General features: G+C 38.9%; 1 protein-coding gene across 1 annotated transcript in view; it reads right to left on the bottom strand.

Moving 5' to 3' along the window:
• The window catches only part of FRK (fyn related Src family tyrosine kinase), a 55,695-nt gene that overhangs the window by 4,854 nt on the left and 24,121 nt on the right, over positions 1-26,720 (bottom strand). Inside the window, exons 2-6 of the mRNA XM_009944877.2 lie at positions 24,997-25,118; positions 18,555-18,718; positions 17,756-17,924; positions 5,893-6,051; positions 818-999 (exon numbers count right to left, since the gene is read on the bottom strand). Coding sequence (XP_009943179.2) covers positions 818-999; positions 5,893-6,051; positions 17,756-17,924; positions 18,555-18,718; positions 24,997-25,118 — 796 coding nt within the window. The remainder of the gene's footprint in view (positions 1-817; positions 1,000-5,892; positions 6,052-17,755; positions 17,925-18,554; positions 18,719-24,996; positions 25,119-26,720) is intronic.

Here is a 26,720-nt window from a genome sequence, read left to right as displayed (position 1 = left end):
ACGAGAAGCAGAGGGCTTTTTTCTCTGATTTTCCTTCTCAGTGCAAGACCATAAATCAATAAAAACAATAATAAGACCTCAGAAATTATGAATTACATATTGAAACCCATAAAACATGGCAAATCAAATCTTTCCAACTCTGATCAAATCATTTTCAGAGGTAGGAAATCTCATTTCTAAACCACAGCTCTTTTCTAGGGTCATCTTGGTCAGCATTACTTGGCATTCCACGTCCTCAAGGGCTAGAGAAAAAAAACAATGCAATGGCAAAGAACTTGAAACTGCATCAGATTTAAAGCTCTGAGAGCTCACTTTATGAACTCCACTGTTAGTCGTGGAGAGGAATAAAGTCCTTTTATGATTACTACCTGCACTCGCAAGCATCATGGAGGCCATGGGGAAGTGAACAAGGAGAGAACAGATGCCAATACATTTTTATATGCCTTTCCTTACAGGCTCAGGAATACAATTTTGCTGCCATTCCTGTGATCTCTCTCCATGCAGCAGACACTAGTGCCGTGGATAAAGGTTGTGCAGCAAAGGGTATTGCTTGTCAGGCCCCTTCCTTGGTGGCTGAGTGGGAAGCAGACACTGGGATGCCATCTTCAGGCTGACACAAAGGCACCGGCCAGATTCTGACCTTGCCCGGGATAACGCAGGTAAAGGATACAAGTGAACAGGTTAGGCATCTTTTTCTCCCTGGGCATGCCTTTTGCCTGAACCAAAAATTCAGAGGCTACAGTTTGTTCTTTAGTTGACCTCTACCACCTTATTCCACAGAGTTAAAGTAGCGCCAATTCACCCTCTCAAAACCCACCTTAAAAACTCTTGCAAGTCCAAAGTCTGCCACCTTGTAAACGCTGTGTTCACCAACAAGAACATTCCTGGCTGCCAGATCCCGATGGATATAGTTCTGAGATTCAAGGTAAGCCATCCCGGAAGCCACCTGAGCAGCCATGTCTACTTGCTGTGGTAGGAAGATTTGGGAGCCTGCATCTTCTGTTTAAAAAGGTGACAGGGATAACATAATATTTACAGTACTCAAATATAAATAACATAACAGCTGACTGGTTCAAACAGCCAACACAAATCAACAAAATTGTGCAGTACAGTAAAGTGACCACCCAAAGTGACCACCCAACCAAATGGCAGAGGTTAGTGAATGACACTACTTAAAGCCATGCAGCCAGTTTCACCATAAGTGAGTAACAATGCCTGTCCCGTCTTCTCTCAAAGAGTAGATAGTAAGTGCAGCAGTTGATCTCGGCCTGGAATGAGCTTCTGACATAGTCCAAAAAACCAGGTGTTTATCTACAGAAAGTCATGCAGATGGAAAGGCACAAAATTATGCTGGTTCCCTGGTCTCCAGTGATTCTTACTAGGAAATGTACCATCTTCTGTCAAGTGTAACTCTCATTTTCACTTTCCAGTCCGCTTGACTGCTTCACGCTGTTGTCTCTGTTGCTGCTACTCAACAGTAGGACTCCTTGAGGTGTTTTTAAGCTGCCTGCTCCTCTTGTAGAACTTTCTGAAGCAATGCTTATGCCATTCCCACCACTGTAAGATCAGTAACTCCCAGAAACAAAGATTTAATAATCAAAGATTGGCTGTTCAAACGGCGTAGTAGTAGAACTACATCCTCCCTCCACAAATGAAAGAAAGAGCCTTAGGCCATGAAAAACTGCAACCAAAAACAGGTGCTCAGAAAAAGTCATTGGGGTATAACAGATCAGAATTCAAATTCAGGGCCTTTGTGGCATTTTGGGGACAGGTGACCTCGTCACAGCAAAGAATTTATACCCCAAGGTAATCTAGATCAGGCAAATCAGTGTTATAGTCAAGCATCGCTGACACCCAAACCCAAATGCTGCAGCACTGAATCATGAGTGCCTACCTCTGTAGCCTCTAATACTCAAAACTGTTTCAACTTGCTGTTTCAGAATCTGAACAATATCATAAAGCTGAGTGTTTGCTGCTACATTTATTGGCAGTTCTCCTTTCTCCTTGAGGATGGTGACTTCTCCTTACTGCCTCCATGTTAAAGAAGTAAAGCATTTGTAGCTGTCAGTTTTCTGTTGCTTATTTTGAATTGCTTCATTGTGAACGTATGTCTTAGCATCGTTCTGCATAGCCTGCTCCAGTTCTGGCATTTTATCTGACCTAACCTTGTAATCACTCCTTATGAAGAGTGTGAAATTCCATTGTTTACTAATCTATTCTGCAATCTCCAGGCCTTGAATTTCCTGCTCATCTGGATGTTCTGAGATGAATGGGTAAAAGAAATGAATTTTAAATGATTAAATTTGCCCTGTACGTGTATTGTCCTACTTCCTTTTTGAGGCTAAATTCATTGTCATGATAATCCAGCACTATTATTTACTTCTATTGTTGACTCAGAAAGTCTTTTCCTCTCCCACACATATGTTTAATAGCTGCCTTGACCTTTAAAAGAGAGGGGGAGAAAAATCATGCTATGTGAATTCTATGGCTTAACCATCAAGAAAATCCATCATCAGGCTACAGAATAATAGAACACTGAAGTTTTGCAGTTCTGATAACTGGCAGACATCAACACTTATTATTCAGCTTGCTGGACAAAGACATAAATCCGCAAATGATGCTTATGCTGTATTTAATCAGAAAATAACTAAATTTGTACAAATACCTTGCATGAGTACCTGGATTTTGGAAACTAGCTTGTGACTCAGTTTAAAATATCTCTCTCCATGTTCCCTTTCGCGCTGCTCCTTCATCTACACAGGCTGTGAACTACCTCCTGGTGAAAGCAGACAAGGATGCAGACAGACTCGAACACAGGTTTGTCCTTGCTCAGCCGATGCTCTAGGCTGGCCTGACACAAGCTTGCTCCAAGAGGCAGAACACAGCGATGTCACGGCTGAAAAGAATGACTCATGAGCCTTGCGTTTAATGAGCTGCTTCAGTGCAGAACAGGAGTTAGAGCTGCTAAACCCTTCCGGTCTTATTTCCTGCAGGAGACGCAGGTGCATTGTGTTAAAGGACAAGGACAAGGTCCACCTCTAATGGTGGAGCTGCAGCTGAAAGGCTGTTTCTTCCACTGGGGCCTGTTTGGGATCTCCGAGCACGCTTGCCTACTGCCTTTAGCATGTGGGCTGAGGGAGGGGAAGAGGCCACCATTGCCCTGGCTGCTGCAGTATTTCTTGTAGGGTTCTGTGAGCTGGTTCTGCACTGCTGCTGTTCTGGAGTTAAAGAAGGGAAACTAAGCAGGAGCCTCAGCTAATCTGGAATGCAAACTATGCACAAAGATGAAGCACGAGTCTCTTTGGGATCTGAAGTGCAAAGCTTGTATGGTTGTCTCATAAAGATTTCTGACTATACCTCCAAAATCCCAGGCTGGGCCAGTCAAAGCACTCAAGTTCAAGCACAGCACTGCATTAGTACAGCTACGGAGGCTTCCAGACCAGAGCCAGTTCCTGGCTGGCTGGCTGAGTGCAGGTCGGAAAAGTTTCTATCTGTATTCATATGGGCATACACATGCTCTAGTTTGTTTAAAGTGTTTTAAGGAAGGAAAAACTATAACAAAAAATAATATAACTTCCACACTCAGAACCAGGCACTACTGGTGAATTTATAAAACCTTCCCATGGCTTATTCTTTATCCTATAAAGAAAATGTAGCTCCTCCACATCCTTTTTTATTAATATTTTTTGACGAAACTATTGCCCTTTTATGAAAAATTTATTAGAGAAAATATTAAAGAAGGCTTAGGGTCTGCACCCTGTTCTAAGCAATCAATCACAATATCTCATATAGGAAAGACAGCAAGATATTCTCATTGACACATGCCTGACAATAAATAAATAAATAAGTAAGCAGCGCTTTGCACTGTTGAGAGCATTGCCTCCTTAATAATCCACCAAACTTCAAGACTGCGTCCCTGCCAGAACAAGCCCTAAGTCTATCAGAAATGATAAAAACACTCATACATTTATGACAATTTCATTCACACCCAATGACAAAGAAAAGTTTTCAGCTGCATTTTATCATACTGGTGGCAGCTCAATAACTGTGCGTAGCAGTGTTTGTCAAGAAGTACCCCGTAGTGCATTCACAGGGTGCACAGGGAATTCACATGCCCATCGTTATTAAGTAGGTGTCGTTATGGTGGAATGTGATAGTCACTATGCATGAAATACTAGGGATTCTTGAAGCTGGAAAAACATACCATGCATTTCTAGGAGGGGAAAGTTAACCAAAGAATGATCTCTGGACTTTCCCTCTCTTCCAGTTAGCCGTATTTACCCACAGTGCGCACAGACACAGCAGCTTTTTGGAAATGTTTTCCTGGTTCCTGCAGTGGCTGAATCTCAAGAACACTTATCAGGAGCTGTGCACTCACCACCAGCCAATACAGATCACTTCCAGACACAGAGTCCTATGCAAGTTCCAAACCTCTTTCCTTCTTACACTGAGAGCAATGACTTTTCTCTGACCAATATCTATCAAAGCACCAGGATCTCTGCCTCCACCTCTTAGTTCTGTTTATCTCCCTGTGCATAGCCATCAGACAAGGAGAGATACCACTAGGCTGGGTCTCAGCTAGCCATTTTTACAGTTATCTTGACGTCTGCCTGGAAACCAACTGGCTTTCCACAGTGTCTCTGATCCCGGGCTAGAGGAATGAGCGCTTAGGCAAAGATCAGGCTGCACACATGCGCTGCCTACAGCACGGGCAGCTGCTGTGCGTATGCTGGCAACCGATCTACACACAGGCTGCAGCGCTGGTGTGTCCTGGACACCTTGTACTGCGTGCACAAACAGGCCAATTTTCACCTCTGCAATAGCTATGACTCATCCTGGCTTTCTCAGAGCTTTTTCTCCAGTGAAATAAATGTTATCATGCACAGCAATCATTTCCTGACCCGGCAGGCTCTTTCAATCAGATAAGCAGCAACCTGCACGCAAAGGCAGCAAAGATGAGAATTTAAAGGAAATTTGTGCCTCTCTAACTCTGGCCACTAAATGCCTACAAAACTTTAGATGGTCTAGCCCCTCTCTGCATAGTTCCCCATGGGGCTGTCCCTCTACAGAGGTTTCTTTAGCTGTTGATTGTCCCTAGACTCAGCCTCACTTAAAAAATGGTTCCACAAAGAAGACAGGGGAAGGTACGTGTCATGGCTAATACCGTCTGCGGCATTTCACAGGGCTTTGCCTTATGGGCTGGAGACAGAGAAGAAATTTAGCAAGATAATCGCAGTGAACATTTTGTCTTCAAGAGGTCATTACACCTTTAGAGACATTTAGCATCTCGGAGACATCTGCTAAACTGAAAATGGGTAAAAACACTAGAATCAAGCATTTCTCAATAGCAGGGGTGAACTTAAAGTGCAATCATTATGCTAGTCTGTTCCAGGCTGTACAACTTTATTTTTAATTATTGTTTGCCTTCAAAAGAGCACTTTGAAGTGCTGCTGAGATAAAAGCCTTCATGCAATACGCAGGGGACAAATTCACAGTGAAAGGCTCTCCCTGCCTAGTAATAGATTTCAAAGCTGTTAAGTACATTTTGTGGAAGTGCCTCTATTTCATGTCAAATATGATGACTTATCCTTCTGTATGCTTATATTTTTATTCTGCCAGTGTATGTTCCCATCTACTCATAGAACTGGGTGGAAAAATGTGGGTCATTATAAGGCAAGAATCAAACTATGAATGTGATTCTCTCCCACTTCTCAAATAGTTTGGCACGTCAAAAATTCATCAACCTCTTTCTTTCCTCTTTTCTCATCCCCACATGGGACAACGTAGCTTTTATATTAAACCAGAGTGTTGTACTTCTACCTTTTATGTTATTATATTTACTAAATTGACAGTGTGGCACACCTTGAAATGAGTTTATAGTTATTTGCTTACTTTGAAGGTATTCTAGAAGACTTCCATATCTCATCAGCTCAGTAATAATATAAATTGGGTCCTCCAAAGTGCAGACAGCATAAAGCTGTATAAGCTTTGGATGTCTCAAGTTCTTCATTATTTGTGCTTCCCTCAGAAAGTCCTTTGGATCCATTGAACCTGAAACAACAGCATATAACAAAACATAAGCTGAGGTTATTAAAGACCTTCCTACCAGCCTGGCAGTCTTAAGGGAATAACTGAGATTGTTTTCTGTCTTTCAAAGTACATTAGCATCTCAAATCTTCACAGTTCCCACAGAAAACAGACAGTGCAACTGAAATAAACAGTTAATGAGTGAAACGTGCCAGTTGTGCAGGGCAGAGAACATATGTATTCCAGACACCACAAATATAAAGGCTAAAATTAACCACCCCAGGCCTCCCCCAGGCAGAAAAAATTGAGGCTAGAATGTTAACTGATACAATTTAAGCAAACAATTATGTTAAAACTGGTTAACAAAACAGCCAGAAACTGAGATAAGAATGCCTAGGTAATGAACATAAAACAGAAAAATAGTGCTGCAATAAGAATTTGTTGCACTTTTTTTTCTGCTTCAGCAATCAAAGCCTGAAAGCACTGAAATCACTTTAACATATAACGAGTTGATGTGTGCTTTTTATATACATAAATATAAATAACTATTTAGAATGCTCACGTAATATACAAATATATATACACGAATATTCTCATAGTGATCTGGAACAACCTTATTAGAAATATCAATGTATGCACAGCTATAACAGTAATTTTACTCTCCCCTAAATGCAGAAGTATCTTAACAGCTAATGATCCTAATTTTTTAAGTGTTACATAGGATCGTAATATCTCTAGTTCTACTCATATACACAATGGGTCAATGCACCATGTCAAAGAAACAGTACAGAAATGGCACAGTGTGCTAAAGTCTGCGGCAAATTTAGGATTAGAGCTCATACGTCCTGAATAGGTGACTGCATAGAAAAAAATATGCACACATAAGGAAGAAAAGCTTTCTCTATGGATGATCCAGTAGTGACCAGATATTCTCAGATGTTTGAGGAAGATGGTAAATAACATCTACTTCACAATGCTTGTTACAAACAAATGTGACATTATCCAAGTACTCAAATGATTCCTTCTTCCAAATCAAATTAGTTTCATTAATAAAAGATTACAATGAAGGTTTGGGAAAAAAGAAATCTACCTGAGTCTAGTCTGCTCTATGTCATATTTAAAAACAAACTCATTTCTTAGTGTAGGCAGACTGAGTCATTTGAGAAGCCAAGGCTGCAAGAGTAAGAGTCTTTATTCTGTGCTTTTTTAACATTAGGTAACCGACAAGGTTCATTTGGGAGTTTGGCTCTGTACCAAACATGGATGTTTAAATGAAGTGAAATGTTGGGAGGATGCTGAATGTTCAGCAATAAAACTCCATCAGAAAATCTGTTCTACAGAACAAACTGGCAAGTCAGCCTGGGCCAACTTCGCCCAACAACTGTCTTGAATGTCACATCCTGAAAAGTACTCCAACCTATTTCCCAAAACACAACAATGACTACATGAGTGCAAGAGGAATGACTCAGAAATGATTCTGACATAAACTTCATATAAATCTGGACAAGCTGGAGAGGTGGGCCTGTGTGAACCTCATGAGGTTCAACAAGGCCAAGTGCAAGGTCCTACACCTGGGTCGGGGTAATCCCCGGTATCAATACGGGCTGGGGGATGAAAGGATCGAGAGCAGCCCTGCTGAGAGGGACTTGGGGGTACTGATAGACGAAAGAATGGACATGAGCTGGCAATGTGTGCTGGCAGCCCAGAGGGCCAACCGTGTCCTGGGCTGCATCAGGAGAAGCGTGGCCAGCAGGTCGAGAGAGGTGATTCTGCCCCTCTACTCTGCTCTGGTGAGACCTCACCTGGAGTACTGCGTTCAGCTCTGGAGCCCTCAGCACAAGAAGGACATGGAACTGTTGGAGTGGGTCCAAAGGAGGGCTACAAAAATGATCCGAGGGCTGGAGCACCTCTCCTATGAGGACAGGCTGAGAGAGTTGGGCTTGTTCAGCCTGGAGAAGAGAAGGCTGCGGGGAGACCTGATTGCAGCCTTTCAGTACTTAAAGGGAGCCTAGAGGAAAGATGGGGACAATCTTTTTAGTAGAGACAGCAATGACAGGACGAGGGGTAATGGTTTTAAACTAAAACAGGGTAGGTTTAGGCTGGATATAAGGAAGAAATTCTTCACAATGAGGGTGGTGAAACACTGAAACGGGTTTCCCAGAGAGGTAGTGGAGGCCCCATCCCTGGAAACGAAGTTCAAGACCAGGTTGGACAGGGCTCTGAGCAACCTGATCTAGTTAGCAGTGTCCCTGCTCGCTGCGGGGGGGTTGGACTAGATGACCTCTAGGGGTCCCTTCCAACCCAAAACTTTCTATGATTCTATGATTCTATGATTCATGAAAAACAGCCCCTTGAGAACAAAGATTACTGCAAGGGACAGGTGCTCCTCTCCCCAGTGTCCTCATACTTTCCTTGGCCCAGAGGGTCCAATTTGACAATATTTAATAGGATGCCATTAGGAGTGATGGTGAAATGCAATGGATTTCCATGTCATCAAGAAATGGATAGCAGCCAATAATACATCCCCTCAACAGATATAGGGTATACCCATTTCCTTATGTCGCTGTCAGAGGAAAGTGAGGTCTTGCATGAAGAGTAAATGACTCATACTTGGTGTGGATAAAGCAGAGATTATGACAGTAATCTGTAATGCTAACACTATGTTCTTTTCCTGATTAGTGCAGCACAATCTTTACAGCTTTACTTGAACTTTCCACCAAGCCTAGATTTCAAAAAAAACGCCTGTGGTTATCTTTATAGGGTTTGGACTCACTTTGATACTGACTGTCGTCCATTTGCTTACTCTTTTCAAGATACGTGCATTTGTCATGGAAATCCTCCTACAGTCTACAGAGAAGCTGCATAGCGTGAGGTATTCTGCCTCCAAAGGTAAATGCATAAGCATGACTGGTGATTTAGCATTGGTCACAAAATTTGACATGTTGATCCTAAAAAGGATAAAGTATTTGCTAACTTTAGGTCTACCAAATCGCCTGCCCTCTATGGATCATTATACAGGATTTCTTCACACCATAGAATACGACAGTCTGATTTGTTCCAATCATCAAAGTTTGCCTACAAGGAATCTCTCGGTTTAATCATGCTATAAACTTCTTCCAACAAACTGAAACCAAGCAACATGTTTTTTGTGTATGACAACTTCCAATAAATTGATCAGGAGGGAAGTATTCTATTAGCTGAATAGCAGCAAATCCTTCTTTATGCTGTAAAAGCAATTAATAATAATAACAAAAAAAAAAGCAGTGATGAAAATCAATAAGTATTGTCTGCATATTTTAAAGAGCACATGTAACCTCCAGTTTTACTTCATTTACATTTTTAAATAGCACAAGTAGCAGATAGTGACCAAAACCCCCCAGAGCCCTGTAGCTCTTATATGGTAGTTAATAAGTGGATTGGATGCTAATCAAAAAAATTTAAAAGTGTCTTTATCAGTGTTTTGTCTAAGATTAGGCTTTAGCAACTAGATAAGCAAAGTAAAAATTGCCTCTAAAACCAACCAAACATGCTTGTTACACATTAGTTAGATAAAGCCTGTCACAACAGTGGCAAAGATTTATTTGAGGAAGTTTATATAATGAAATACATAAAATATATGCCACATACAGTTTCACATAACTTCAGTTTCTTAGTTTGTAGTTGAATGACGTGTGTTTAATGAAGTATACACTTCCAGCTGTAAGTGGTAAACACAGTATGAAGAGCAGATTACCGTAAGTAGGAACCAACTGATCAAAATCCAACTAGTTAACAGAAGCCTTTATTGAAACCTCAAATATCCCTTTTGTAAGACACCAGTTTGGGAGTAGATTGATCAGTACCTGAAGAAAATATGGTTTTGATAATTTGTTTTTTGAATTAAAAATATTTTTATAAATTCCGAAGTCCTTCTTAAGAACAAAAGGTTGGAATGTTTCTTTGATGTGTTCTGCGATGTACTGCTTTGCCAGAAATCACCTCTAATCTAAGTTTACCTAAAGCAGGCATATCAGTTCTGAGTACTTTCTTTCTGAAAATATTTTGTTCTGGAATTGAGGAAGCTTCACATTGTAAGATAAACACTGATAATTTGGAAATAAGTTAAAAAGAAAGGTCAGTTATTTTAATGTAGTTTCTACTGGCCTAAATGTAAGGGGCCCTTAAATATTTGATAAGCCCCTCCAAAGACCCCTTGTTTGCAACTTCCAATAAACCTTCCCAAATTACTTCAAAGTAAGCTCATACTTCAGAGCAACCTTGTCTTCTGAATAGGTTAATACAAAATGAAATTATGTATAGAGTACATGAAGCATATACTGTGATCTTCTGAATAGGTTTATGGTTAATAAAGAAATAACATTAAAAATTACAAGTTCTTGGCAACACAAGAGACTAAGTGTAAACTATTCACATTAACGGGAGAATGAGGTAGGTATCTGAAAATCCTCAAGCAACTTCCTCACCATACAGAAGTGAATTTACAAGTTAGTGTAAGGTTATGTACTGAACTAAATGGGATAAAAGAACCTCTTTATTTAGGGAAATTGGGAGACTTTCCTGAGCACAAAGCTTTTTACACTGCATATGGACTAAAGAGAAGACATATTGACAAACTGAAAATATTATTAAAACCTCTCCTAACAGTACCAACACAGAGACTATTTTGAGAAAGGCTTCTGAAAAAAAAAAAACATGCTTGAGCAGCTTCCATGTAAACAGAAAAGCTTGGGAGATGTTTTACAATATGATAATGACAAATGCATCTGTCAACTTCAACAGGCAGAAGTAACTTTCTCATATATGACTAACAGGTGATGATAGATGTCTGCTTTACGTGTTGACAGTTGGAGAAGCAAGCTAGCCCAGACAATAGGTTCTAGAGAAACCATCACATTCAGCATAGGACAAAGCACAAATCCCTGCTGCAATGACTTCCACTTAAGTAGAAAAAACAATGTCTCAGTGAGGAAATTAAAATAGAAATGTGCAATGACTTGTTCAGGGACCTACAGCAAGACAGTGCTGTGCAGAGTCAAGAACAGAAATAGCAATTGCTGGCTTCTAGACCATTTTCCTATCATCTGCTGATCCCTACACTTCTTTGATAATTGTGGGTCAACAACTCAGAGCTGTTCCTTAAGACAAAGATGATCTTGTATTTTGGTTTTATTATTCACACATCCGTCACTATATTTTTGGCTGATAAAATGTCACAGATGTCTCCAAAGCAGAGTCAAATACCAGTGAACAAATAAAAGAAATATCTGAATGAAGGCATCATATTACCACTGCTTTTTGTTTATACTCACAGTGATCAACAGATTGTTTCAACAAGATCTATAGTTCTGTGCCTTCTAGTCTAGGAGCCCTACATTTTAGTTGCCGTGACCTAGAAATACTAACACGTATCCAACTTTTAAACCCAGCTGGAATGTCTTCAATGCACTGCTGAAACATTTAAGCAACACACTGCCAGAAGCTTGAAGAAGGCTGCCATTGGTTTGTGTAATGCAGTTCTTCAACACAGGATGGATGGTTCATGGTTATACACCTATATATTCCCTGTGGAAAATTTGGTCCTCGTAATGCAGTGGACACAGTAACAAACTCACATTGCTCAATTTCTTCACCTGATGGCTAAAGTAATTGTGTGCTCAGTCACACCCTTATAAAGCCCTATAAAGTTAGGAACTTATGTTGCCTATGATACTAGAGTTACTGCGTAGGGTAAGGGGTTTTATAGACATCTGAAAATGCACTTATGGGACTGTCTTCTGAAGGAGCATTATTTTAATGTAAACACTAAGAAGGAAATCAATTGCGGACCTCCTGGGGAGCACCAAACAGATGATGTAGGGAAGGGGGAACTCTTCAGCTTCTCTGAAGCACAACAACAACAAAAAAAAGAACCTCCTGCTCCACTGACATTCTTCATCAGGACCAGGTCCTACTTTGGAGGTTGCAGGAAGCACAGTGCAACTGGATAGAAGATCAAGGAAGAGGGAAACTCAAAACTTTGGACATTTATGGTTACTGCAGAGGGGATGTAGCAGCAACCATGGCTGATAGGCTGTCTTACCAGAGCTGGGGTCTCCTCTTCCTGTGCTATTGTCCTCTGCATGTTTGTGGGAGGAACAATCAGAGGGTGGACTAAAATTGCGAGAAATAATGAGGGGACAAGGGGAAGAGGGGAAGCGGAGAGAAGGGAAAGAGAGAAACAAAGAAGAGGGGGAGATGGAAGACTATGACCACCATCTGTATCCTCCACAACGGAAGGTACTATCCCAGGGGGCAAATGCTACAGTGCTACCCTCTAAATATAACACCAGGAACTGGTGAGATGACACTGAAACCTGGTACTAATTAAAGGATGAAGATTTATGATTTTTAGCATAATGACAGCCTGTCTTACACTCGCAAATGAGGTTTAGGATAACAAAAAGTTCTAAATATTGTTGTATCAATGAAAGATACTAAAGATAAAACTTCGTATTACTTTAACCAAAAGACTCTAGTTTAATTAGGAGTCTTGTGACTCTTCCTGCAAGGTTAATAGAAATACTGTATAAATATAAAGATCACAGACTAATCATTCTGACGTTTTGAAGGTCTCCGTAATCCACCACTAGCTCTAAAAAAAGTCTCCAAAGATTCAGGGAAAAAAAATGGTTCTGGATCAATAGATTTCATCTTCTGATGTTTTCGATAGTGAAGTGTTGAACATTCTGTTTAGAGATGGACAACAAACTGCTAGCAGAAAGAGGAATTCATTGAAAAACAATTGTTCATTAAATCTGAAAACATCTCTGGCTGAGTTCTTTTTCCTGCAAAATCTCCCTTAAGGTAAGGGCTGTGTGTGGAGCCCTGCAGTCCACAGCCAGTGGACTGCAAACCCCAAGCTCTGAAGCTGGTTAAACTAGATACTCCATAATCATAAAGGCAGGGGTAAAATGACATCTCAACAGGCTCATCAGAAGGTGGACATTTCCTGTAGCCTCCTTTGGAACCCCAATTGCTCTGCAGTTCTCGGTCAGAGGGCTCCCAGACTGATCAGTTTAAGATCTCAGAGGCTCCACCAGATTGACAGTTTCCTCAGTTTTGTTACTGTTGTACATTCTGTGAAATTACAGAACACTGCTGGTATCTGGATTCACCTTCTCCAACTGTAGGCAATTATTCAGGCACCTAGATCTGAGTTAGCTGTCTGGACTTTACAATCAAGGGAAAGAAATATGCTTTAACAGCATGTTATTCTCTCATTATAATGTACATTTCTAATCTATAGTGTGATTTATCTGACATGTAACTGCTTATTTCTTCCCACTAATTATTAAAAAACCTGATACATCTAAGATGTTAGATGCCTAAAAATAGGAAAAATGCAGCTAATATGCTACGCACCGATTTTTCTGAAGGGAACACTTGTGAAATTTCCAGTTTGTGTGCAGTATCTGAAAAATTGGCTCTTGCCCCAAACTGGAATGAAAACAGATTTCTGAATACCCTAATTACTCGCAAATCAGGAATCACACATTCGCATCAAGTGAGAACTGGCTCTGGGAAAAGTCCATCACTGCCACCTCACCAGAATTCTGGGAGTTTAATTTTTTGCTATAGGTTGGAAGGTCATCTAGCTAAACTCAATCGTTTTAAGCCTTTTAGCAGCAATAGCTAGAAATTAGTGTAAGTCCAGAAAAACTATTTGAGAAATGAGGAGAGTACCATATAACAAGAAACCATATTTAGCCTTTGTAAAAACAATTCAGAATTGGGTTAAGTCGTTCTGTATGTACCTCCAGAACAGAAAGAAAAAATCATGCATATGAGGAGGCTTTTATTATATTACAAGAAGACATAATAAGAGTTAAAGAGAAGACATCAGGTAAATCCAGATGAGGGATCAGGCCCACATTCTTACAGGCATAGTGATACGTCATTGGTACAAATAAAGATAGCAGAGGCAATTTCTGTCTGTGCCTCCACCTCAGAACTAGAAGACTTCTAGTTATCTAGTTAGGAACAAGTTGTGTTTTCATTAAATATAAATGCTCTACCTCAGCAGAGGGGTGAAATGTAATGGCATATAACAGCAAAGTATTCAGACTGTACATGATCTAGGTCAGATGTGAACTCAATGGAAAAACTCAAACTAGCAGAAATCTCTTCTGGCCTTCAGGCCTATAAATCTACGATGTACTGATTGCATTATGCTCCTCTGTACAGTTTGCTGTGTGATTACCTTACCTGATGAACCTGTTCCTGCTTGGAAATGAGAGCATGGTTCCACATCACAGTTTCTCTGGTGGTACCGCCGTTTTAACAGAACCCTTTCTATCTCAGTCCCCTATACTTGCCAGATCGCTTACAGTTTATCACACCCCTCTGTTGTTCTGATGACTTTCTTTACCAGTGGGTCTACACTGTAAAGCAGCTTAGCAAAACCACTTTGCTTTACAACACACCCTCCCTCCCACAGGGTAAAGACAATTGATTTAGATCTTTGAGCCAAGTAACAGGAGAGAATTGTTTTATAATGTGTCACCCTTGAAACCTGAAATATTGACTATGTGAATATTGGAAGCTTCAATCATCAACATATAACATGATGCATTTCTTTATTGCTCATTAACTACTACGATTTCCATTCACTTATCATCTTTATGTTATGATGAATGAAATTACCAGACCTAGCTTTTGCTATAACTTTATTAGTGCCAAGCTAAGCACTTATTACTTGGACTAGGGTGGGGTTATTGGGTTTTTTTCTTTAATTATTGAAATGTTATTCCTCTTGAGCAACAACGAGAACAAGTTATGGAAAACCAATGTGCTAACTGATTACTGTAAGGCACTCCAAGTGGTGAAAATCACTGGGCAGAAGAGGATAATTGCCTAGAGAAGTATACTACAAGGTTAAATTCTTCCATCTGAGTCTGTTTCAACTGGTTTTTTGTAGAATGAGATAGTTCACAAAGTACAGTGATATGAGATTCAGGATTACCTATATAATTCATCAAGATGGCTTTGAGAATCAAGTCCTCATTCTGAGCATCACTAAGTACAATGCACGACTTCCTTATCACAGTATTAGATCACAAACTCTCCGCTATCCAAGCACCGCATCCAGGTGGGGCTTGTGTCTGCCCTAATTCAATATAACCCACTGTGAAATCAATGAGACTACTACTGTTGACCTTAACAGGAAGCAAACTAGAGTGGAAAAGACAGAGATTAAAATGGTATTGATTAATCAAGCCCTTTTTCCCAGTCAAGCTATGATACTACAAAAAGCATCACAGCTGAAGGGGCTTCTTCCTCTGTACTGTGCTAGTCTGAAAGTAATAACAAGTTTCCAGTCAATATTATATTTATTTCAGTATAAAATTTAATTTTTAGCTAACAAGTCTATTGAAGACGTTTATGTGATCATTTTTTATCGTTTTATAGTCTTCTGTGGGTGCGTTCTTACCACACGCTATTATTATGGAAACCAAAAAACCCCAACTTATTTCCCTGCTCACGTTGCTCTAGAAGTATTTTTTTCTCTATGTGCTTTATAGGTAAATTGCAGCTGGAATTTTCCACTAGTGTTTCATGTATTTCTGGGTAGTCTTGTCAGTTCTAACTGAAACCATTATTAAAATAGAAGTTTGTTCCAGGGAGAACTGATAATATGTACTGTCACTATTACACAGAAGGAAAAGCTGAATTAGAGTTTTGAAATGAGTTATTAAGAGAAGGAGATGAACCATGATTAAGATAGCTTCCCATTTTTGCATATGCAATACGAGATAAATGTCAGCTCCACTTTCCCGCTAAAGAAAATAAGTAGAAATGCATGCACTGCAATTTGTTCAAAATCTAATTATTTTGTTTGATGAGAAACAAATCTTTTCCTAGAGTGCTAATTACCATGCATTTTCTTAAAGAGGAAAGAAAAGACAATTTCTAAAGGAAAATTTAATGTAACAGAAAAATAAGATAGCTTAGTCTTGTTCTTCTTTTCAGCTTCATGAGTTTCCTTTTTTAAATAGTGTTTAAGGGATTTCACTCTTTAGGAAGAACCCTTCAGTCTTCTGCAATAAAACAGACTTGTCCAGATGTTGCATTAAATCACTAAAGGGAAGAAAACTCATATGGAAATATCGGTTTCTTGTCGTATGGAGAAGACAGACAAGCATCACACTGGAATGTTTAAACAGACATCTAGCACATCGGAAACGTGAAGAAAATCCCTCTCTTTACACATCTAGATTTGTTCTTCCTTTTAGCATCATACTTGGAAAAAAATATGGTTACCACCTCAAAACAGCCCAATACAGATCTTCTGAAAACAACGTGACATCTAAAACATCTGAGCTACACAAAGAAACTAGTTGAGCCGTTTAACTTAAGAGAAGACTGAAGAGGAATGTGATAATAGCTTTCTAGTATGTACAAGACTGCTGTAAAGAGGAAGAGAATAATAGGTACTCTTTAGTCATGGTGTATAAGGCAAGAGGTAATGGGCTTGTATCGCAGAATGAAAGATTCCGGTCAGACACAAGGCAGAAAAGGCTGGCTTCAGACTTGTGGTTTCAGAAGTCAATAAAAATAAGCATATGAATCCTTCTCAGAAAAGGTGCAGGCTTAGTGGACGCTGTCTTAGGAAAGAGAAATGGGAAAAGAGATTTCAAGATGCTTTCTGTGTTTACCGAGTCATTAGGGAGATGCATCAGTTCACTGAAAAAAGCATGCTGTTTTTCATGTGTATTATAGAAGGCTTTTAGTCTGAGCAGTTTTTTGAAATTCAGTTAAGCAGAGAAAAAAAGATTCTTTTTTGCTTTCAATTTGCAAGTCCCAAAACACAAACAATATCCTGATACATGATAGCCCTACAACACATGCTTAAACTCCTCCCTGTTCAGGAGACCATTCAAGCAGAGCTGAAGCATATTTAGTTGTTCTTCTGAATCAAAGATCTGAACCTGTTCTGCTTCTTGAAACACGACCATTACTGCCCAGCTCAAGCTTTTTTAACTAATAACAACAACTTATGCTGTCAACTCTTTTTAAAAAACATGTATCATCCAGGCTACTTTTCTTATCTATGTGATTCTTGCCATCTGCTGGCAGATATTTTATGTTGCCAATTTAAAATGCACAAATTACTTGAAGTTAAGGAAAAATAACTAAGAAAAATGTTAAAAGCTGTATTAGTAACAAGCCTATATTATATGCAAATATTGGATATTAATGTTGTGTATCAAAAACTTTGAGAAATTTTATCCTATCCATATTACGATTAAAGCTCTTCTTAAATACAAACTTAACATAGTACGTAGTCTATATTACCAAAGGAATCATTATAATAGTGTCTAAACACTAGAAGAAATTATACAGATGACAAACCAGTAGTAAACTGGTTATTTCACCTACAGAAGAAATGTAGTAATTCAATTCCATACAAGCAATATTGTACAAAAGAGATGGCCTTGCTGGAGTTCCCCTTTTTGTGTAATATAGATTTTGAATGAGTTCAGCTCATATGGAAACAGAAATATATATAAAATTGTAATTCAGAATTCCAAAGAATATCTGGTCCTTGAGCTTTACTAACCTTTATATTTAATTGCATGGATTTTAAGAATGGTTGCATATGTGGAAAAGCTCTTTTCAGTAGCATTTGAAAACTAAAGAAGCATTGTTAACATTTCATGCTATGAGCATTTCAGAGCAATTCACATACCTGGTTTTAATGTTTTGATTGCCACGGGAGTGGTATTATTCCACAGTCCTTCCCATACTTCACCAAACTGACCAGATCCTAATTTTTTCAACAATTTCAGAGACTGTCGGTCTATCTCCCACTGATCAACAGTTTTATATGACAAATCAAAAGTAGTAGGAATTTGTACCTGGTACAAGAAAACAAATAATACAGTAACTGAGACTTCTAATATTTTTTCAACAGCATATACAAGTCATTGTTAACTATGTCATGTAAAGTCACAACTGATCAGAATAATGTTTCCTTAGAGTACACACATGTGATAAAGTAAGCTGAGAACATAAAATACAGCCCACATCCTGGGTACTTTGTGTTAGAAATAAAAAATACTCTAAAGAAAATATCCTGTTATTAAAAGTAAAAAATGGAAATCATCCCTCCAGCAAGCTTTTTGAACAGTGACATACTGCTTGCTTGAACCTTGTGGTTTTGTCTCAGTAATTATTTATGGACAGCTAGAATTATGAAGTTGGAGATTTCATTTCCATATACATTTATAAAAAGGTATTCATAAATCTTGATTTGGCATATTTTCTCCTCCAGCCACACAATGATTTGTTCAAAAAGGCATGGTATTTTATTATTAACATGTCAGCCTCAAGAATGAAACTGTAGTGCTACCCAGAACTTCTTGAAAATAAGCAGAACATCAGCATTTTGAAATGGTAGAAGCAGATATGGGGTTATCATGTTCCAACTGATATCTGATGAGTTAGCTTACAGAAAACACATTGCACAATGTAGCATCCACTCTCACCTTTAGGCATGGCTTTCCGAGCACCACGCAGAGGCCATCACTGTTCTTACTGTAATAGTCAACAAACTCATTCAGAGTTTTAAAAGTTTTCCTTCTGCTTAGGAAAAAACCTCCTTCATCCAGCTTTCTGATCCTGTAGTGCTTCACAGATACTCCATCAAAAACTAAGAAGATTTAAATATGTTAAGTTTCCAGGAATTACAGCAGTGGTACAATACAGCTTATGGCCAAGCCATCACAATGATGTTCCTAAGTGTACTCTGAGGACCTTAAAATAAATTATTTTTGTTTCAAAGATGACAAGAATAAAAAATCTCTTTCGAATCAAAGCCCACTGTTTGGATAGCCTAACTTACCTAGTCTATCGGTCTTCAACCATTCAGACTCAGAGATTCTTGCTTGCACTATAAGACCTTACGAAAAAATACATAAATACATCTTCTGTGAGGTAGCTCATATTTTCCATTCCATTGAAAAGTGTTTTATTCTAATCTGTTCTTTCCTAATCAATAAGACTTTTCTCTCCTTACCTCCTGTAGGTTATTTTCCTGTGTGTCAGGACACCCAAAGTGTCCTTCCCTGTGACCATCAGAGCACTCTTTAGAGGTGTCAGAAAGAAGGCTGGGCCACTGCATGCTGGGGCTAGACCTGGACCAGCAGCAGGCCAGAGTTGGACAAAAAAAATTGCACTGTCACTCACCTAGTATGTTATTTAAGGAACATCAAACTTGGAATTGTCATTTCTAATGGCTCTGTCATATACGGCTTAGAGCAGTAGTCTTCAAAGCAGAGTGGAAGCAACCCAGGGAGTACAGAAGACAATCCATTGGGGTGTAGCAAAAAAGTACTTTTCACATCATTAAGAAATAAACTAAAATAAATATTTTAAAAATACTGTTTATCTCCTCTTTATCTCATCCTTTCTTAATTTATTTTCTTTTGTGTATGTTCTATAATGTCCATAATCTATCAGTACAGTAGTACATGTATATAATTTACAAATAAATAAATAAATAAATACAGACATACCAGGGATGAATGCTCATGACAGTACTTAAGGAAGGAGAGATTTTCTTTTTAATTTAATCACTTAAATAGTGAGAGAGATTATACTTTATATCAACTTTGTTAATTGCATGCAACCCGTAATTTTCCAGCTCTTCAGAACTGCCCTCTCTGCTGACACTCAGTCAGCCATTGCTACTGCTGATATTCCTTCCTAATGGAAATCTCTAAGCCAGTGGTCTCCAAACTTTTTTGATTGTGCACCCCTACCAGTAAAAAGATTTTTGAGCATTTCTGCCGTACTGTGCGATTGTCATCCCAGGCCACCAGAGAGCACACAGGAGCTGTTGAAAACATTAGGAAGGTTTCCATCTGCCACAGGTAACATTTTGAGAGAGCTGACTGACCAACTTACCACTCAGCATGAGCACCAGAAATAAGAATATTTGTAAATATAACTCCATAGTATAAAGATAATTACATCACACTTTTCAAATGCCATTTCTTTTTAATTCAACACCTCATAATTAGTATTTTTTAATTATAAAATGAATATGTATTTTTGTGATATACCCTTTGGGGTTGAAGCAAAATGAAGGAAAGAGTAATTCAGTAGCAACAGACTGGAAATGCAATGACTTTTCCAAAGCTCACAGCAGAGTGCATCAGGCCAAAGTAATGGTTATTTACGGCAAATAAAAAGCCAACAGGATGACTGTGTTAATCCAGTCTCAGTTGTATACCACACCTGATTGTAGTTTGACTACCTGCTTTATTTATTAGCAGCATTATAATTATTACTTGTGAAGCAGCTAATGTTAATGCAAGAGTTGGTTCGAAGGATGTGCTATAATTTCTTAATTGAGACTTGTTGAAGCTTTATGATTGACATTATACAGGTCAGGCAGTGACATGTGTGGAGAATCTGAGAAAATTTCTGTGCTGATACCATCTGAGATTAGTGCAGTATTGGGCAGGGGTCTGTTTCCTTGTATGCCAGGGCTGAGCCTGGCTGTGCAAGTCTTGCACCGCACACACGGAGAGCTGCAGCGTGGTGCAGCTCCTCTGCCCAACATGACACAGAGCACGTGTCACTCGAGGAGGAGCTACCATAACCCCCTTGGTGCTTCCAGTCATCCCTACATCCACACCAGCATGTTCAACAGGACAGAATCGCAGCTTCAGCTTCACACAGTTTGACAGCAACTAGGTTTGAAGACTGCAGTTTTCTCCTTGGCTTGCCCTTCCCAAAAGAATAGCTGCTCCATGTTAGATTTCTTCATGGGTTTGCTTTAATAGAAGAATTGCCGTCTCCCCGCTTCCCATCTTCATAAGGCTGGGCCATGCAGAAGTAGATTTTGCCACCCCAAGGATGAGAAGAAAATAATTTACTTCTCCTTTCCCAGGACAGCAAAATTAAATTTTATGGTGGCATCAACAGGGTCAACATCTTCACCAAACGAATCATGGGGACGCTAAGGCACCCTTACCACCACGTCCCAGCACATCTCCTGCCAGCAGTTTCCCCCCCAGCACTAGCAGTGCAGCACTGCTGGCAGGAGCTGTGCTTGGTCTCCATGCCCAAGGTGGATGTGGGAGAAAGATGGCTTATGAGACCACCCTCACCAGCACAGAATGGGTACAGCGGCTGCTCTGAAATCATTCTCCTGCTACGGCCATGATTTTGCCACTCCTATCAGTTTGCTGCCTTAAACTATTACCTATTTTTTCCATGCTGAAAGTCAGTCTGGCCTAGAGGAAACCACACAATATTTTTTAGGAGCAGGGAAAAAAAATGGAAGGAAACACAAACCATTTACATTGTCATTTAATGCAATCAGTCTTTCAGATACCATTATTCAGTGAGGGGGGAAGTAGAGAGCCTCCTGCTATCATTGGCAATGACACTCAATTAAGCTGAGCACATCTAAATTATGGCTTTTAATTAAAAAGAGGCAACGTCTAAGATGGCACCAACATGTTTAAAATTTAATACATTTCACACCAGATGCTGGAGTCATCAACATAAAAATCTGTCGACAACATGTGCATTTTTAAAATGAGAAAACCTATTTTTAAAATGTCAAACACTTTAAAATGATAGCAACGCATCTCAGTGGCCTATCTGGTTTGATGTGCTTTCCGTTTAACTATTCATACCTGATAAAAGCCTTTCTGAACATGACTTTTTGTTTTTAATTTAAATAGCCATTTATCATCTAAATCTTACAAATTGCGAGTTTTCTCATCAAGGCAAGTTAGAAGTGAAAAGTGTCATTTTAATGAAAGGTATGGCTTGTTTCCTTTTCTTTTTTGTTCCTAAGGAGATCCATTTGTCTCCATCATTAACTGTGAGTCTCTTCTACATTGCCCATATGAGTATGAAATCCAACACGAAAGTCAGAAAATCTGTTTATGGGTGCTTGGGTAAAATTCTCACTCGCTTTCATATTTCTTTTCCTTTTTAGCTTTATTACACTTAAATCTTAGGCCAGACAAAGAGTTACTGTATTTTTTAAATATTTTAATTCTGAAAGCCAAGTTGTCACTCTTCTAGTCGTTATCATCTACTCTGGAGTGAAACCAGAACAGCAATAGCAGGTAGAGCAAACCCACCCAGTCCTACAGAGGATCGGAGTTTCAGGGTCTATTCTTTCTGCACTGAAAAAATTGAACCAGAAATCAGAGGTATACTCCAAAATATCAGGTTGGTACTTCTCCCCTGTCAGTATATCAGCTACCACGGAGACAGAGGGCATTCAAGACCTCCTAAAGAAACACTCCTGAATCACTATCCCTCAAGAAAACACTGCTTTTCTGCCTCAGCTTTGAGTGTCTCATAACTCCTCCTGATAGAGCAAAGAGGAGAGAGTCAGAAAAACTGCTTTCTCCATAGCATCTGGTGGACTAAACCCTCCTTCCAATTAATTCTCCCCACAGTACAATCCACTTCATCATTTGCTTTAGAATGCACTAGCTCTCCCAAAAGGAGATCTAAGTAATGAGATTATGGACATACAGTGTCTGGACCATTATGTATACTGTTAGGTTGGAAGCAAAAAAGCTTGCACAACACAAACAGACACCATTCTGTCAAGCCTATTCAGAAAGCAGCAAATAATATTTAGTTCTTCAGGATGAAGTAGCATGTTGAGGATAAATTATGTTCAAGTCTGGGAAGCTGCTAAATGATCTAGCAGCACTGGTAAATCATGTCATTAATACTCACTGTCTACAGACTGCTTCAGAGTTTATTCTCTTTCTTTGCCCAAAAGAGCACAAATGTTTAGTAAATCTGAGATGACACATATATACACGCATACATGCTCAGAGGACAACCCGTGTTTGTGCACGACGGAGGGCTGCCTCCTGCAGCTGGAGCCTTGCCTCCACGTATCTTATGTTCTTCAGCACCACTCTTCCCTTCCTTCATCAAACAAACCAGCATGGAAGAAATCCACACTGATGTTTTCGTATCTTGCTGTTATCAGCCATCATCAAATCTCCTATCCCCAAATAAGCTTATACAGAAACCTGAAAAATGTCTACCACAACCTTTTATAATTGCATTAAATACACTAAATCAGATAGAATAGAGTTTCCATCCATTATTTTTAAGGAAAAAATTAAACAGCAACATCAAAGGATGATCTCATCCTACCACAAATGCTGGCCTAATATTTATTTTTATTCTCTTGGATTTTTCTCTGTGGTATTTCATAGTTCAGATAAGGTACTGCTGCCTTCCTGTTAGAGAATTAGTCAGGATGTAGGGTAAAGAATTAAGACTTTGAATCTTTCCTAGAAGGCTACAGCTGGAGAATAATAAAAAGAAATTGCATTTCCACCCCTAGGTGCACAAACAAAAGATTTTTCATTGATTTTTAGTGAGGTGTCATGTATTCAAGTGCCAGCATTAAGTAGATAATACAGGCCTATCTATCTTTTACTGCATAACACTACGCTGTTATGGGTCTAGCCCAGTCCTTGGATGAAATCAGTTCACTGATGAAGAACACTTGAAGGAAGCTGATTACATGGAAGACAGGGAAAAGATGGCATATAGAGGGAAAGCATTTTGAAAGGTCTGTGGCTATAATACAACCTTCGGCTAAGAGCGTGCGTGCACACGGGGCAGTTCAGTCACAGTTTGGGAGCAACCTGATTCCTTGCTGACATTAGTTTTCACACCAGCGCTTCTTGGCAAGAACAAACTTCCCTGAGGGCAAACTGAAGACTATGGAATGAATTCTCCCAGAACTGTAAATATCACATTTATTTCATAAATGTCCCTGTATTTCACTCCACAGGCAACATATACTTTTTTGTCTTGGCAATGAAAAGCACCCTCCCATTACCACAAGACACTGCAGGTATATATCTTTTCCTTTTGATTCGGAAAGAGAAACCAAGAATGTGTCAAAAGTTCATTAAGCTGCTTAATGTGTTTCTGTGTAATGCTCAGAAGGTGACTGACACATGAACATCCAGGCAGAAGAGGAGTCAATATGAAAGAAGCCAGTTATGCACAAAGTGCCTGTCATTTTACTGACATAGTTCTGCACGTGACAACTTACAGTTTATTCACAAACATCAAGAGTGTTTACAGGCATATGGAATCATACAGACAGCGCACATCAGGAGGTTTGGGTGTATAGCTCTTTTGTCTCAGGGTGAACTTTACACTCTTGGCTCACACTTGTATGACAAGTATGATAGAAAATGTTCACAGAAAACAATCAAAGATCAGTCATGTTCAGTATCTAATATGGCAAATATCTACGACACAAAAAAGATGACATGTACATATATATAAGAAAAATTATTATCAAATAAGTGTCCTTATTTGATAGTCTTTTCGATTCAAATAAAGAACTTTAAATACTTTTCAAAACCCATCATCATCATAAATTTAACTTTTCACTGATGTTTACAGCTAACTTTCAATGAAATATGACTGGTTCTAAAGTATAGCTTTGAAGACCTTCCTATCACTGTGCCCTGAAAACAAACAAGTATAAACTTAAGGGTGTGGTCTAGCAGAAATCTCATTTTCTCAGACTGCAGATAACTGCCAACAAGGTTTAATTTTTATATTGTATACTAATCAGAACAGTATGGTACAACTATAATGCATTTTTTGGCATTTTAATTGTGAAAATAATTTCTATTTTAAGGCAGCTGGAACACTGGAAATACTAAGCATAAGAAAGTTAATTTGTGTTTTGAGCTTAGTAATAAACAAAGCCTATAAAATAAATGCTAATAAAAACCCCAACGACTCTTGCCAAGTTTACTTAATACATCTTCTGGGAAAGAAATAATATTATCTATTTAATTTCATTTTCAGGCCCACAGTTTATCATTCTCAGAAATGAAAAAGTCCAGATCACCTGAGAAATTTTTTTAAAATTGCCTAAGAAAAACTAGAATATACCTGAAAGTGAGTATTCGCCTTTTAGACTTTCACTTTCTCTGATGAGGAAGGCTCCTGCCTGGTTTCCAGGGTATGACAGTTGTTTCTCAGCATCTGCTCGTTTGGTTGGGCCAAAAAACCATCTGAACAAATAGAAAACATTAATTTTACTAGTCAGTGAAACATATCAGGAAGACAATTTAGCTTTTATAAACATGCTGCATATTTACTAAAAGATAATCTGAGCTATGCTAATTAAATTCGAATAGCATGGGGAAAAACAGCCAGCAAGAACTACACGACAAATTTATTGCTAGAAAATACTGTTTACATATTTGGATGAAATCTGGAATTTACTGCTGATGGAAAGTCCTACTGATTTCAAGGGAACAAGAATTCAAAAGTGACAGACTAGCCTTGTCCCAGGAAAAGTTCACCAAAAAATTTTGCCAAGGCTACCACGGCAGAAAGTGGTGCCAAGTCCATTGATGCCACTTGAACTATGTAGAGGTGCAGGTATGCGCTAAAATCCTGACATCTTCAAAGCCACAGATCCCTGAAACCACAGAAGGGTTCTCACGCTCCAAGAGGTAAACCACTCTGCAGCCTTCTCCATTCCACTGCCACGTCGACCTCTCATATGAGTTACTGGCAATTTTTCAGGTCTGCTGATGTTACACAAACAAAACCGCTACGTCCCTCAAGTCACTGCAAACATCTCAACCTCCCTGTTCTGTAACAATCTACTCCTATCTATGTCTTTTAAAACATATTTCTCCTCTCACTAAACCCTGTAGTTTACAAGGACTTGTTCCAGCAATAGTTTTAGCTTACCTCGCTGAAGGTACTATTTAGGTCTTTGGTTGCTTTGTGCTGAGTGTAAATTAAATGGAAATAAGACTGACATGAGTCAGCATTTTCAACTGGGGTGGCATTCAGCTTCCATCCAACATACAAAGCTCTTTCCAAGATTAGCTCCACCCATTATTTGAAGTAAATGGTGATAAATAGTTATCAGAAATATGCCATACGCTCATAGGAGGACCCCTTTCAAATTAATCATAGCTAAACTTATTATGCAAGCTTTTAAGATAAATCAATGTATCACACCACAAGTTGCCTATTCAGCTAACTAACTACTTGATTTGTCAATTACTAGCGAAAAGTACAGAAGGAGTCATCAACAAGCTACTTTAGTATCTCTAAGGCTTCTAATCACCACGAGGAATGAAGGAAACAAATTAGAACATTGGGTGACACCTTGGCTGAGCAAGCATGAGGAATGAAAAATGGTTTTGTATGAATAAAGAGGAAATAAAAAGAAGCAAATACAGACAGTGCTAACCTACAATTAATATGCTTTGTTAGCAAAAGAAAATGAAATCCAGATATTCCAGACTGCATTCCTGTCCTCTGACTTGAAGATGATTTGGATAAAATAGGCCTTGATACATATTTGGCAAGGAAAAGAATCTCACTAGAAAGCTGGAATGCGTTAATAACAATTTTAATTAGTTAAACATGTTAATTAAACTAATTAATTAAATTAATTCATTAATTAGACTGTAGAAAACTAAGTAATCAACAACTGTTCAAATCCTTGACTGAGGTTCTCACTGAAGGAATGAGAGGACAGAGGACAAGTTCAACTCTATTCAAGTCCCAAAGAAAATTTTTCTAGCCTAAAAACTGAATTAAAAGTTTTCTGAAATTTCTAAATACAACTGCTCAGAGAAGAATATCTG

This window comes from Opisthocomus hoazin, chromosome 2 (assembly GCF_030867145.1).
Source record: "Opisthocomus hoazin isolate bOpiHoa1 chromosome 2, bOpiHoa1.hap1, whole genome shotgun sequence".
Lineage (NCBI taxonomy): Eukaryota > Metazoa > Chordata > Aves > Opisthocomiformes > Opisthocomidae > Opisthocomus > Opisthocomus hoazin.
The sequence above is the reverse complement of the archived record's forward strand: the minus strand, read 5'-3'. Positions and strand labels throughout refer to the sequence as shown.